Here is a 14,611-nt window from a genome sequence, read left to right on the forward strand (position 1 = left end):
TGGCGGTGGCAGTATATTGTGTTCGGACTTATTTTACCGCCACCGCTACCGCTGCAGTGTGTGGAGTCATTAATCCCCGAATGCCGGAAAAAAACTGTGCCACGAAATTATCCAAGATATCAACTAATCCTCCCCAATAATAACCCAAAATATTGTATCTCAATTTGCATTATTCATTTAAATGATAATTCCTGTCCTCCTATCACTCTTCATACATCATACATTCATCAAAGTTAATAGGTACTTATTAAATTCTATCCTGAGTAGTACGGCTCCATTATAATCCTGATTTTTATTTTTTACGCGGGCCCTGATAACGTGTGATAAGGCGCCGTATCACTACATTCTTATTGATTAAATATGGTATAATATTATCAATGCTTAATATTGACAATATTGTGTGAATGTGTGATCAAAATTCAAAATTCAAAACTTCAAAACGTCTGATCAAATTCTAAATACGATATAATTGTATTTGGTCTAACATAGTAACTCAAGAGACTGACAACATTACTGGAATCTAACACAGAAATCAAAATAATAATAATTTTTACTTCTCGTCGATCTTTATCAATTTTTGTTGTAGGTACGAGATAAAATACTTAAAGATCTTCTTTATAGATCTTGAGTACAAGCCACAAGAAGCTGACTGTTCTCGTGCACCACAAAGTAACAAATTAATATAACAGAATACAGACATATCCGGCTCTAGAAATCGGTCTACTATCACTGTAAGACAAAATATTATTTAGAGCCTTCTCGATCACAAACACTATTAAATTTGTGTAGTATCGACGCGTTTTGGATAAAACGAAAAACACTCGGTAATTGTCTTCAACAGCAGTACTTCGTTTATTGAATTTGTTTTTCAAACACTATGCATGACTTATTCTATTGATTTCTTTACTTTCCCTAACTTATTATCAGTGGCTGATACTGCTATATGGGTAATGGTTTATTTGTTTATTCGTTTTTATATGATTTAATAATTAATACGTTCGATTGAATTCAAGTACCTCTACAGCACTATAACTGTTATAACAAAGGACAACACTTGGCATCAAGCTGAAATTGTAGCATCTATTGTTGGTACCACAATTTGTTGGACTTATTAATTTGTTTGTTTGCCTTTCAAATACCTTGATCAGTCTCCAAAAGAATTATTTCTCATCATGTCGGTAGACGAAGTAGAATCAGAAATCCATTTCATGAAAACTTATGGTATAATGAAATGGGATGAACTAATGTAAGCAAGCGTACATTTCTTAAGACAGTGTTATTTTTTATTTAGTACATTCAATATTTAATTTGTTTTACTTTATTTTTTACATAAAATAAGAATGTTAAATGATGATCGCAAATCGCTTAACCAGAAAATCGCTCTTGGGGTGGCTACCAAAGAGGAATTGTTAAAACAAATAAAAGTGGAACTAAATATGTTGGATACGTGTCAACTTAAAATTGATGTAAGTTTGATAACTGATATTATTTCAATTACCTATTATTATTATTAGTATTATAATAATAATTATTATTTTTCATAGCAAGAAATGAAAGAAAACGACACAGAGTATATTAACACTGAAATACTTACCATTTTATCAAACCGTATCAATGATATGTACACCAGTATGTTTCTATTGTTTCCTGTCGAAAAGAATTCATTATCAGAATATATTGAGTTCTGCTCAAATAATGTAAGTAAACAAATTACAACCTGGATGATTTTAATATAAGAAATAGAATGAGTTTTTCAATCTTTTTTGTTGGCTTCAAAGATCTATTAAAAATCTCTGAAGTCTACTTTGTATAATAATTGTATGTTTATGTTAAATGATGAGTGACAATTGATGACTAATTAAAAAGTATGTCTACACGCATATTAATTATTGTGACTACCAAAAATGCATTATATACAACCAGCTGAACAACACATAGAGATAGATACGACTACAATGCAACTGTGTATTTGTGATTGTAGACTAGTATACGCCTTGGGGTCTTATTTTTTTTTATATGAACAATTACTTAATGAATTATTATCATTCAAATATAAGATACTTCACTATAAGAATTAATGTGGTAAACCTATATAAAATAAATATAGTAAATCATGTATGAGATCTTCAATAATTATCAATCACCAAATAATTAAGTCATAAACACATAAGACAATATACAATTCTTTTAATATAATTTCTGTTTCAATAATTTTACCATTTAATTTTAAAAGTATTTTAATAAAAATAATAAATACAATTTAAATGTTGATGATACATTTCACATTGTATGTTTTATTTAAAAAGGTGTTGAATAAATATTTTTAAATAACCATTGAAATATGTTTAACAAATATCAAATTTGTTTGTGTAGAATTTGATTAAAAATTATGAAATATTTATTTAACCATTAAAAATTCTTAATTTCAGACATTATTTATTACTAAATGTAGCAACATGCTGAATACACTCATGTTGAGATTCCATAGTGATCCTGAAGTATATATAACTGCAGCAACATATGAATTTGACGACCGAAATAATGTTGAATCAGCTAGACAATATTTTGCAGAAGGATTAAAATATCACAAAAATTGTAAGCGCTTATATGTAGAAGAGTTCTGGGTAGAAGTACAGCATTTAGAAAAGACTGCAGGTGCCTCACTTCCAATTGCCATGGGAAAATATAGAAACCTCATAAAACATTTTGAAGGTGATATCGAGTTTCATTTTATATTACTGGACAGAGCAATAAAATTAAGTGCAGTTAGAGAACTGCAATGTAATATTGTCAGGTATTGATTATATTTAAAAAAAAATTACTGTCAAATAATTTGAAATGTATTTTTTTTTTATGTAGAGATATGGTTAGAAAGTATAGGCATAGTGAACTAATGTGGCAAAAATTAGCTAAGATTCATTTTGATGGTTTTATCTATCATCAAGAAACTGAGCAATTACATTATGATAAAAATTATATAAGTGGTATTAGGTAAGTGTCTAAAATTAAAAAAATTAAATTGTCTTACTGACATTTGTTTTATTGTTTTATAGAAACTGCATTAAAACATATGAAGACGGATTGAGAGAAAATTTACCATTAAAAAATAAACAAAAGTTATGGAACTTTTATATTGATCACGTTATAGAAATTCGGAGATCTTATCGCATGAAAAAAGAAACAATAAGAAATTTTATGAATGAAACAATGGAGAGAGCCTTTCAAGAAGCACACAATAACAGAGCATTACATAAATCGGAACATTACATTTATTGGGTATATTTTCATAAAGTATTGCTATTTAATATAAAGAACAGTTTGATTGTTTATTTTTATTTAGGCTAAAAACACAAATAAAAGCTGTCATAAAGTTCTGAGAAAAGCAGTTGAAGTGGTGGAAGATAATGTAGAACTTTGGATTAATTTAATAACATATTATTTACACTTTGACTGTCTTGAAATGGGTATTGAAGCTTTTCAAGCCGGTGTTCGAGCTTTGACAAGCAAATCGATGCCTTTATGGCAAATTCTAATTTTATATTTGGGGAACACTCATCCAAAATTGGTAAAATAAGTATTGATATTTTTATATTGTCTCAAAGATAAACTTATGTAAAATTAATTAATTGAAACTTTGGTGTTAAAAGTTATCCCTTTAACACTTGATTCATTTTATGCTTGTAGATTTTGTTGACCAATATTGATATGATCTTAAAATACAATTTGTATATTACAGATTATCTATACTTTAACCCTAAATTAACTTGTGTCTACATCATAATATATTATTTATTGTGATTTATTCTTTCATTCCTAATGTCTACTGTATTCTTATTTAATATACATTGACTATAATAATGTCACAAGTAATTTGCATTTTGATTTTAATCGTTTCTTTATTTTATTAATTTAATATAAACTTAATAATATTTAACTTTTTTCTTTAAATAACAAACCTTCAGTCAACGGTCAACTTCTTAATAATCAATGCTTTGTTGTTTTGACACCCTAAATAAACTATATTTTGTCTAAAAATGAAATATTTAAATGTTATACAGTGAAATCTCAACTAATCAACACATTTCAGTAGCAGTTACCTTGGTATTTTTGGATGTCCCAGGTGCTATATTTTTTTCCCCGTTTATTTTTTACTCTTTTTCTATTCAAATATAGCAGATATTACCCAATAGCAGCATCTTAAATCATTAATCAGCTCTAAAGAGATAAGGTATTGGCCCACCGAGTCTTAGGATTTCTAGCCTTTTATAACTGTACTGTTTAAAAGTTTCATTCAATTACATTTTCTACCAATTCTTGTAGTAATTTATTATTACAGTGGAATCTCGATAAGTCGAAATTCAACGGAAATACAATTTTTTCGACTCATTTAGGTTTTCAACTCACTAAGGTTTTCTAGTTATCATGGTTTTAGAAACAAAATTCGACTGACAGAGTTTTTATAATGTATGTAGATAGGTATTATAGTTTTTAATTATTATATACATTGTAAAAATATGTGATTATAATATACGTTATTTGAATTTTAAAAAATATCACGAAAAAAATATAATAAAACATGTGTTGCAACTTTATAATAAAAAATTTGCTATCTTACTTTGACTTAAAATTTGAGATTTTTTATCATCAATTTATCAATTATTAGAACGAACAAGCCGATTAGATAAATGTTTATAAAACTATCCATCATTATCCGTCTATATTCAGAGCACAGAATGTTCGAGTTATCTATAGTTTTTTTCAACTTACCGAGGTTCCACTGTACATTATAAAAAAATGAAAAATTAAGACTCAAACATTCATTACCGGCCCACCAAAATTTTCTCTGTTGCTTATTGGCCCAATTCGAGCCTGTCTATAATACTTAATATAATTACCTATAAGTAAGTGTTTAATAATTATATATAATACTTAAAATATTATTCTCTACTTGTAAATATTTTATGGTTTTTCTATAACAATATTTATTTCTATTTAGCTCCAACAATTATATCATGAAGGCTCACATTTTCCATTCCCAGAAATTAATGTTGTTATCAGGCCTAAATATTTGGAATGGAATGTAGTTCACAATGGATTACTTTCAACTCGTGAATTATTTATTGAACTTAGAGACATAAAACCAGAATGTAAACGGTTGTACACAACCATGATTTCATTTGAACTCACTCAGAACTCAGGTATTACTAAATTGAAAACAATCAGAAAATTGTATAATGATGTATGCAATGCTTTTGGCCAAACAGACATTGGTGAGTATCAATTAATGCTATAATATTATTGATGTTTATTTAAAATTGGTGTTACAGGAGTATGGTCGGACTGCATTCGTTTTGAGTACAAATATGGTTCTCCTAAATTAGTGAAGGAAATTTATAAGGCATCATTATTGTGTTTAGAACCAAAGTTAAGAAATGTTATGACAAAGGAGTTTGAAAAACTTAAAGATGAATTTCTGTATGTATAACTCAACTAATTAACTTAAATTGCATACCAAATTTTCTGATGTATTTTGTTTGTTTAATTTTTAAGGGAGAATGATTCTAAAGATGGAGGAATTATTGTTATTGATGATGACGAATAATTTTATAGTTAAGAAAAAATTATCTAGATATATGTGTGTATTTATTTTATTGTTATTCATGTTTTAAGTAGGTAGTAATTAGTGTACTTAATTTTTTTTGTGTGTCTGTGATATTATGCTGTATTAAGTCTATTTATTATTTATTGTTATTTTTATTTAATTTTAAGTGGCATAAGCAAGAAATAACGTGATATTCATTTCTATGATATTGTACAGTGTGTAGTTTTGGGAAAAGCCCAATGCCCATGTTCATAATATCATAGAATACATTTTTTTCAATACTATTTTTCAATTAGTTATTACTTCAGTTTCAAACATTTCAGACTTTCAAACACAGTATTTACTATTTACTATATCCTTATTGAATTTTTACATTAGAAACAAAATATTTTAATGATATATCATATTTTGCAACTGGTTGACTCAATTAACAATTATGGAGATTTAGATTTAATATTCTATATATTAGTGTATATTTATTTTTTGGTTTTAACTACAACTTTTCTCCAATTTACTCAAAATAGTATTTATAACTTAGTTAAAATACATTATACAATGGCCAAGGTCCACTCATTAATCACTAAACATAATATTAAATAGTGATAATGAAACAATATTACCACGTATCTCAAATTTTATTATAGGACACACAACTGATTATTCCAAAACATAGTAAGGTATGTTATGAAATAATTATAATGAGACTAAAATCATATTATTATTATTCTGGATTATGAGGTGTTAGATATTTAGGGAATATTTCAAATTTCTGATATATTATTAAAAGAAAAAATTATACAACCTCTAAATGTTAATAACTAGAGCTAGGATTTCGGTGACTTTTGCATTTTTTTTGTTTAAATGCTATACAGTTATAACCAAAAACTAAATTTGTCTTGTGATACAACAATTTAGAATGTGTAATTTTTATTTTGCATTTTTAAGCTCATTTTTACAAATATTACGTTTGATTTGTGTATTTAAACTAATTTTTGTTTATTTTAAGTTTTTTTTAATATGTGTTGCATAAGTAATCTCAATTAGTACCTATAGTACTCTTATAAAAAATAGTACCTACCTATGAACTTATATCGACCACATACTATAATAATATTATCGCTGTTACATCCGTTTTTCGATAAAATAATGGTCACCTATCAGCAAATTGGGGAAGTTGAAACTATATTAATGAAATAATATTAAAAATATTTTAAAACTAGTATATTTGTTGGCAAATTAGGATTTGGCAAAGTGTCTATGAATCGAAAAAGTTATATAATTAATTAAACTCACAAGTCAACTCAAATTTGAATGTATTTGTTTAATTTACTTCTTAAAAAAAATTGTTACCTTTATTTTAAAATTAAATTTTTTTGCTCATCTAAGTACATTTTTTTGTCATGTTTGATAGTTTTGAGTAGGTGATTTTTGCATTTTTTTTTTAGTATATTTTTGTGTATTTTAAGTCATTAAAATCCTAGCTCCATTAATAACTATAAAAATAATCTCTTTGATGTTATAAATCATTTTATAATAAAATCGAGATTTATGGTTGATATTCAATTATTATTTTATTTTATAATTTTTTTGATATTGTTAAAAATGAAAAGTCTGACAAAGTAAATGAAGTTATATTAAAAATTAAATCTGTAAATGTAATCATTCAATGTTGTATATTTAATTATAATATAAAATGTACCTTAACTTAATTAAAATTCTAAAATGCCATTGCATTAGTCATAAGTATACCATTGTCCATAACTCATGGTGATAAAAAATGAAACAATTTGTGCATGATTTTTTTTTTATTGATGACATAATAAATAATATTAACTAATTATTAATTATCAGAATATTTTTTCTCATTTATTAATTTAAATAAGTTATTAAAGAATAATAATTATTGCATATTTCACACTTTTATCAGACATTTTAATTAGTACAATATTTAATTTTAGTTAAAATAGATGCATTAGAAAACAATGTTTTTTCAAAACAGATTTTATGATATAGCTCAACCCTCTAGTTTCCTATACTTAAATGTCCCTATACAAGATGCATTTTCCAAAACTCATACAGTTTAATATATGTAAATAATGTAACAGATACTAATACATTTTATATTTTATTGCCTTTCTTTGACTTTAAGTGTGATTCATTTTTCCTTTGAAACGAGTGCATTATTAACAGTAAATTTACACCACATAGAAGATAACTTATTTGAGTAAATAGAAAACAAAACAAAATATGAATTTATACAAATAATTTGGATTGCCTTAAGTAATCAAGACTTGTATACATTTTTCTATCTGTACCTATAGTAAATATTTGATAAGGCTCCTGAGAACATCGCCTTCGTAAAGTATGTTATTTTACGTTGTCCCGCGCTAAACTATTTTCATGGATACATTTTTCAACACCCGTAAGCGTCCTTTGAGAAAAACCGAGATTTGCCGAATGTTGGAGCCATCTAGTAAGAAATCACTGAACTATAAAAATGCCTGAAATATAGATTAGTGGCATCACCTTATCTTCTTTAGTTTTGTATATTCGTACCGCCATGCGAGTCTATTCGATGCCAATGAATTATTGTACCTTAGACTGTTGAGAAAATAAATATGGCCGACATTGTTGTCATATCTCTTAACTTTATCAAGAAACACGCCTTTAGTTGTCTCTCTGACGAATGAACGACGATGATACTCGTTTTCTATGTGAAGAGGAAAGTAGTGGGAATGACGCCGGCCTGCAAGCAACAGTGAATACTCAAACGACGACAACAACAACGGACTACTCAGACGGTCAACAAGTGAAGTGTATTTCGCAGCGCGTTTGTGAGAATCGTCGGTTTTCCTAGTACTACATTTTATTTTGTTTCTGCGTTCACAATCATGTCTGCACAAGCGTCTGGGAAGCTCATCGTAGTGTCAAACAGGCTTCCATTCATTCTCAAAAAAAACGAACAGACTCTAAAATGGGAAAGAAAAGCCAGGTATGATTAATGATTGGGAATTGGTTTTTTAGTATGGTAAATAATGTAGCAGATACGAATAGTACCACGTGTTTTATCGTGTTTGTTGTTACTCTTAGTTAACACTTGTTGATCAACAAGCGAACTACAAACATAAGTAGGTACTTAGTGTGTGTTTACAGTCCATTAGACGTACAGTAATTTTATTAGTTACTCTGATAAGGATGTATATGACAGTGGGTCTGTTTGTGTTAATACATAACAATATTTACCATTTTATTACCCACAAACCAATTTTTTGGCAACGCTCTGTGCCAGGTTTTTTTTAAATTTTATTTTATTGACGATGCTTAAGATGACGCTATGAGTGAAACATTATACAACGTTTCAGAGATGGCGTCGTGCTCTGTATCACGGCGGCGGCAAGCGATTGTAACCACGGTTGTAGATGGAATCTATTTACAACCGTGATTGTAAATTTTGCAACCTTTTATATGACGTATTTTAAAAAAAAAATTTTAAGTAAAATATAAAAATTCCAAGGTCACGCCCAGAATTTTATAGTGGTGGGTGGCTAAGAGATTTTCAACAAGACCGAAAATACTGTGTGGTTTCGATATGAGAGACGTTTTTCGATAAAATACACAGTTTTTATAATTAGTTCAAGTTTTTCCTGGTTTTCTATGGTTTATTTGTGTAAAACTTATACAATATTTTATCGAACCTACTCTTCTCGCCGCCACCCGATTCGCCACCACCGTTTTGCCGACGGACATCTCGCATTCTCGCCGCCGGACAATTCGCCGCCACCGTTTCGGTAGTGATAAGCTTTTGACTGATAAGAGTGGTTATTCTATGGTATAGCAGCGGTTATACTGTGACCAACTTTAGGTGGTGTTGCTTAGCAAGTCGAGGGATATTTTCGATTTGCGGAGCGGAGCGACGACGCCGAGGAGCTTAGCGACGAATGCCGCTAACAAAGCATCACTGTAAATTATTTCTTATTGGTGGTGTCACTGCTGGATCTCTGGTATATTCTGGTACGAGTTGTGGTGGTATTTTTAACTCGAGAAGTGTCGGCGAGACAGTGGCGGCGAGATGTCCGTCGGCGAAATATTGGCAGCGAGATGTCCGTCGGCGAGATGGCTTGGCGGTGAAACGGTGGCGGCGGGATGTCCTAGACCCATATTTTATCGATTGGTATCAATTTTCTGTCCATATTATCAATACAATTATCGGTTTTTAAAGTTGTTATGGTAATTTAAATCATTTTAGAGTATTTTTTCAATTTCTAAATCCTATCTCTGTTAATTGACTAAGTGTCTGAGTAGAATAATTTTTGGTGTATGAAGGAGAAAATTAAACACAATATGTCTTTTAGTAGACACTATTTTCTAATTTGGAAAATCCACCATTTATACTTTGTTAGTCAAACTAGAGTAAACTTTCTATTTTCTGTATCCATTTTTTAGAACCATAAAAATATAATTATTATAAGGAAACCACATATTTTGTAAAATGTTTATTTTTGATGACCAATTAATTTTTTATTTACATATAAAGTCGTGTCATATTTTGGTATTATATTGGTACCATCATTTAGTTGGAAATTATAATAATAATATCATAAAAAAATATTTAATTCCATTATTTTCTGTCAAAAACTGTCTCTTACAATATGGTTACGATGAGTGCCAACCGTGAACTTATACACAACAGTTAATTTTACTATTTTTAGTCATCATCCATCTTATAAACGATACTGGATGTGTGATGGAATAATATAGATTAAATAAAATAAATGTATCATCAAAAAAAAAAAAAAATACAACTGGATATTAAGTATACATAAATACATATTGTTACAATTGATTTTATTTGGATATAGATGGTATCAATTCTACACCTAATATTAATAAAATAAATGATTTTTAACATTTAAATATTTCATACTAAAAATAATAATCATTGCAATAATACTGCAATCAATGTTATTATAAAATACAATAAAGCTTTTTATAATTTTTAAAACATTAAAAAATATTAGGAATTATTGTCTAATATTTTAATATATTTTAATTTTAGTGCTGGTGGATTAGTCACTGCTGTAGCACCAGTTGTAGTTCAAGGAAATGGGCTATGGATTGGATGGGCTGGTGTTCACTTAGAGGAAGGTGAAAAAATACCAGAATCGGATCCTAATGATACAACACCTACTGCTGGATTATGTTCCGATAAAGTTAGTTATTTAATTTAACAAGAATTTAACTACAATGTAATTTATTTGAACAACTTTTAATTAATTTAAGGTTATACCTGTTGATTTTGACCCTCAAACATTTGATAGTTATTATAATGGTTGCTGTAATGGAACATTTTGGCCTCTATTTCATTCAATGCCTGACCGAGCACAATTTTCTGCAGATTTTTGGAAAGTAATAATAGTTGAAAAAAATACTGTAATGAAACTAATTAAATTTTTTTTTTTGTATTTCTAAGTCATACTGTGCAGTCAATAAAGAATTTGCATCAAAAACAGTAGGTGCTTTGGAAAATTTATCAAGGGAAGAAACAGATTCTGGAACACCTCTTGTTTGGTTGCATGATTATCATCTTATGTTAGCGGCGAACAGTATACGAAATGTAAAGTTAAATATTGCATGCATAGATAAATTAATAGCATTAAGTCAAAAGGATGTAACATTTTATTTTAAAAATCAGAGTATAGCTGGAAGTAATTTGCCTACTAATATATTATTTCTACACGAATTTCCAACTGATTTCATCAGGTGAAAAAATAGAAATGATGTCAAAATTTGAAATCTTATTTTTGTAACGGAAAATTTAAGAAATATTAGGTGTTTAAGTACATAGATAGATTGGAAAAAAAAATTATTTATCATAAATAAATACATTTTTTCCCCAAAGTTGCATACTTCCCTCGACAACACAGTTCAATAAAAATATTGTTAAACATCTAATTATATTTTATAAAATTATGTCAAGTATTATTTTAGGTGGCAGAAGAAAAAAATTTGAAATTTAAATTAGGATTTTTCCTTCACATACCATTTCCTCCGTGGGATATTTTTAGGCTGTTTCCGTGGGCTGATGAAATTCTTCAAGGAATGTTAGGTATGTGCATACTTATCTCATAGTAATTTAATGATTATAGTAACACACTCATGTTTACTTTATTTTCAAGGTTGTGATATGATTGGTTTTCATATTGAAGACTATTGTTTAAATTTTGTCGATTGCTGTCAGCGGAGATTAGGCTGTCGGGTAGATCGAAAAAATTTACTTGTTGAACATGGTGGTCGCACAGTACGTATTCGTCCATTGCCAATTGGTATACCATTTGATCGATTTGTTGAAATGGCAAAGCAAGCACCCACAGTGATAAATACATCATTACAATTGGTACTTGGTGTTGATCGATTGGATTACACTAAAGGATTAGTACATAGATTAAAAGCTTTTGAACTCCTTTTGGAACGATATCCACAACATAAAGGTAAAGTGGCACTTATGCAAATTGCTGTTCCATCACGTACAGATGTTAAGGAATACCAGGACCTTAAAGAGGAAATGGACCAACTTGTTGGACGAATAAATGGTCGTTTTTCAACTCCTAATTGGTCTCCAATTAAATATATATATGGTTGTGTTAGTCAAAATGATTTGGCAGCTTTCTATCGTGACTCAGCTGTAGCAATGGTTACACCGCTTCGTGATGGCATGAATTTAGTAGCAAAAGAGTTTGTTGCTTGTCAAATTAAAGAATCACCTGGTGTTCTTATTGTATCACCATTTGCCGGTGCTGGGGAGATGATGAATGAAGCTTTAATTTGTAATCCTTACGAATTAGTTGAAGCAGCTGATATTTTGCACAGAGCATTGACTATGCCCGAAGATGAAAGAATTTTAAGAATGAGGTGTTTGAGACGTAGAGAAAAAGTACATGATGTTGATTTTTGGATGAGATCTTTCCTTAAAGCAATGGGAACTCTAATATTTGAAGACGGAGATGATGTTTTTCCAACTACCATGCAACCAGTCACTTTGCAGGACTTTGATGATTATTTGTCTAAGTAAAAATATTTCTTTTACAATTATATTATATTATGTATAAATATATTTTATTTATTCATTCTTACTATAGATATATTGGTAACACAAACAAACTTGCATTGCTATTAGACTATGATGGTACATTAGCTCCATTGGCTCCTCACCCAGACCTCGCTATATTACCTTTAGAAACTAAAGGTGTTCTAGAAAGATTGGCTAATATGTCTGATGTATACATAGCCATTATTTCTGGCAGGAATGTTCACAATGTTAAAGACATGGTTTGTTATTAAATGTTTAACTATCATAATATGTAAAGCAAAATAAATGGTTGAAATTATTTTATTGAACATAAGGTTGGTATTGAGGGTTTGACTTATGCTGGTAATCATGGACTGGAAATTCTTCATCCAGATGGAAGTAGATTTGTGCATCCAATGCCTAAAGAATATGTAGATAAAGTTGGTGATCTGTTGAAAGTGCTTCAAGAACAAGTAAATATACAGTGATTATCAACGAGTTATTGACTTATTTGTTTTTATTTTTAGGTTTGTAAAAACGGTGCATGGGTAGAAAATAAAGGTACATTATTGACATTCCATTACCGTGAAGTACCTGTTGACGCTCGGCCTGAGCTTGCATCTATTGCACAGCGTCTCATAGAAAACGCTGGTTTTAAAGCTGGTCAGGCTCATTGTGCCATTGAAGCCAAACCTCCAGTACATTGGAATAAGGGACGCGCATCTTTGTATATTTTACGTACAGCTTTTGGTTTGGATTGGAGTGAACGCACACGAATTATTTATGCAGGAGATGATGTAACTGATGAAGATGCAATGCAGGTAGTTTCTATTTATCTTAATATTCAAAGAATATTCACCTAATTGTATTTATATTATTTAAAAGGCATTAAAAGGTATGGCAGCAACTTTCAGAGTAGCCCAGTCTCAAATAGTTAAGACTTCTGCTGAACGTCGTTTGCCAAGTACAGATTCTGTGTTAACTATGTTGAAATGGGTTGAAAGACATTTCGGCAAAAGGCTACCTCGTGAAGATAGTGTTGGTAATTTAAGCAATAGTCTACAGATGTCATTAAGAGAAATTGAAATGGAGCTGAGTATGCCGGAAGAAGAGTCTTCACAATAATACTTATTACTCACAAATATTAATCTCTATAAACCTTCGAAGTTTTTTTATACTCAAATTCAGCTACACTAGTATACTAGTATACAATTATTTGATATTGAATCTTAATATTATGTTTATGCATCTGAAATATGTTGTATTTTTGTACAAGAATACATAATATTCATGTTCAACGTTTATAGAATGTTTGTACATTTTAAAATGAACAGCAAATTAAATATTCTATAAGTCGGTTAAAAGATAATAAAAACAAGTAATAAATGTATGAACTTAAATTAAGATACCGTATAACAGGGCTTTTACATTCCTTAAATATTGTAAGTTTTCAGTTTTTTTATCTTCTATATTTTAGTTATCAAACAATTAGCAGTACAATAAAATTAGTACTAATATTGATTAATTTAAATATATATACAATAGATAATGATAAAACAATAAATATATCATTCATGTTATTTTTCATTCCTAATAAATTGTAATATTTTATAAGTTGAACAAATTGTAGTGCTTAATGAAAATCAAAAAACCAATATACAGTTGTAAGGTGAATTGTTAACAACACTAACCAAATAATAAATATTTAATTAAATCAAAAACTAACTAAAAATAATTTTCAACTTAATACAATCAAAAAAATTGTGCCATTATCTAAAACTATATTTGTAATTGGATAATTTTTGTTAAATTTAAGAGTTCAATTAATACATTATTTATAAATCATAATTTATTTATATATTTTTTTAGCCCTCAGTGGTATTATGTTGTAAGACACATGTACAATTATAATAATACTAGCTGTCCCGACACAGCGTTTCCTG

At 28.9% G+C, this 14,611-nt stretch overlaps 2 protein-coding genes across 6 annotated transcripts; both read left to right on the forward strand.

Moving 5' to 3' along the window:
• Nucleotides 1-365: 365 nt before the first annotated feature.
• Nucleotides 366-5,674, forward strand: LOC111038782 (U3 small nucleolar RNA-associated protein 6 homolog). 5 transcript variants are annotated; one of them, XM_022322010.1, is made up of 11 exons: nt 366-947; nt 1,014-1,246; nt 1,340-1,466; nt 1,545-1,697; nt 2,430-2,794; nt 2,860-2,991; nt 3,054-3,276; nt 3,341-3,565; nt 4,997-5,270; nt 5,328-5,475; nt 5,551-5,674. In XM_022322010.1, the coding sequence occupies exons 2-11, from the start codon at nt 1,173-1,175 to the stop codon at nt 5,600-5,602; spliced, it is 1,773 nt and encodes a 590-aa protein (XP_022177702.1). In that variant the 5' UTR covers nt 366-947; nt 1,014-1,172; the 3' UTR covers nt 5,603-5,674. The 5 variants fall into 5 exon arrangements, with proteins under 5 accessions (XP_022177702.1, XP_022177704.1, XP_022177703.1 ...); XM_022322012.1 differs by having other exon boundaries at nt 1,025-1,246; XM_022322011.1 differs by having other exon boundaries at nt 366-731; nt 790-1,246.
• A 2,665-nt stretch (nt 5,675-8,339) lies between these two features.
• On the forward strand, nt 8,340-14,425 carry LOC111038784 (alpha,alpha-trehalose-phosphate synthase [UDP-forming]-like). Its single transcript, XM_022322016.1, has 10 exons — nt 8,340-8,594; nt 10,659-10,812; nt 10,883-11,008; nt 11,073-11,216; nt 11,591-11,708; nt 11,779-12,667; nt 12,739-12,928; nt 13,004-13,141; nt 13,196-13,489; nt 13,554-14,425. The coding sequence occupies exons 1-10, from the start codon at nt 8,494-8,496 to the stop codon at nt 13,791-13,793; spliced, it is 2,394 nt and encodes a 797-aa protein (XP_022177708.1). The 5' UTR covers nt 8,340-8,493; the 3' UTR covers nt 13,794-14,425.
• Nucleotides 14,426-14,611: the final 186 nt, after the last annotated feature.

The sequence above is a fragment of the Myzus persicae genome, unplaced genomic scaffold (genome assembly GCF_001856785.1).
Source record: "Myzus persicae strain clone G006 unplaced genomic scaffold, MPER_G0061.0, whole genome shotgun sequence".
Lineage (NCBI taxonomy): Eukaryota > Metazoa > Arthropoda > Insecta > Hemiptera > Aphididae > Myzus > Myzus persicae.

What these genes read in the sequence shown, in the direction of transcription:
- LOC111038782 (XM_022322009.1), top strand. Translation starts at nt 1,173, where the DNA reads ATGTCGGTAGACGAAGTAGAATCAGAAATCCATTTCATGAAAACTTAT. An exon ending in AATTATATAAGTGGTATTAG is followed by an intron (nt 2,992 to 3,053) that starts GTAAGTGTCTAA and finishes ATTGTTTTATAG; the next exon opens with AAACTGCATTAAAACATATG. An exon ending in CGGAACATTACATTTATTGG is followed by an intron (nt 3,277 to 3,340) that starts GTATATTTTCAT and finishes ATTTTTATTTAG; the next exon opens with GCTAAAAACACAAATAAAAG.
- LOC111038784 (XM_022322016.1), top strand. Translation starts at nt 8,494, where the DNA reads ATGTCTGCACAAGCGTCTGGGAAGCTCATCGTAGTGTCAAACAGGCTT. An exon ending in CTGGATTATGTTCCGATAAA is followed by an intron (nt 10,813 to 10,882) that starts GTTAGTTATTTA and finishes AATTAATTTAAG; the next exon opens with GTTATACCTGTTGATTTTGA. An exon ending in TTCACAATGTTAAAGACATG is followed by an intron (nt 12,929 to 13,003) that starts GTTTGTTATTAA and finishes ATTGAACATAAG; the next exon opens with GTTGGTATTGAGGGTTTGAC.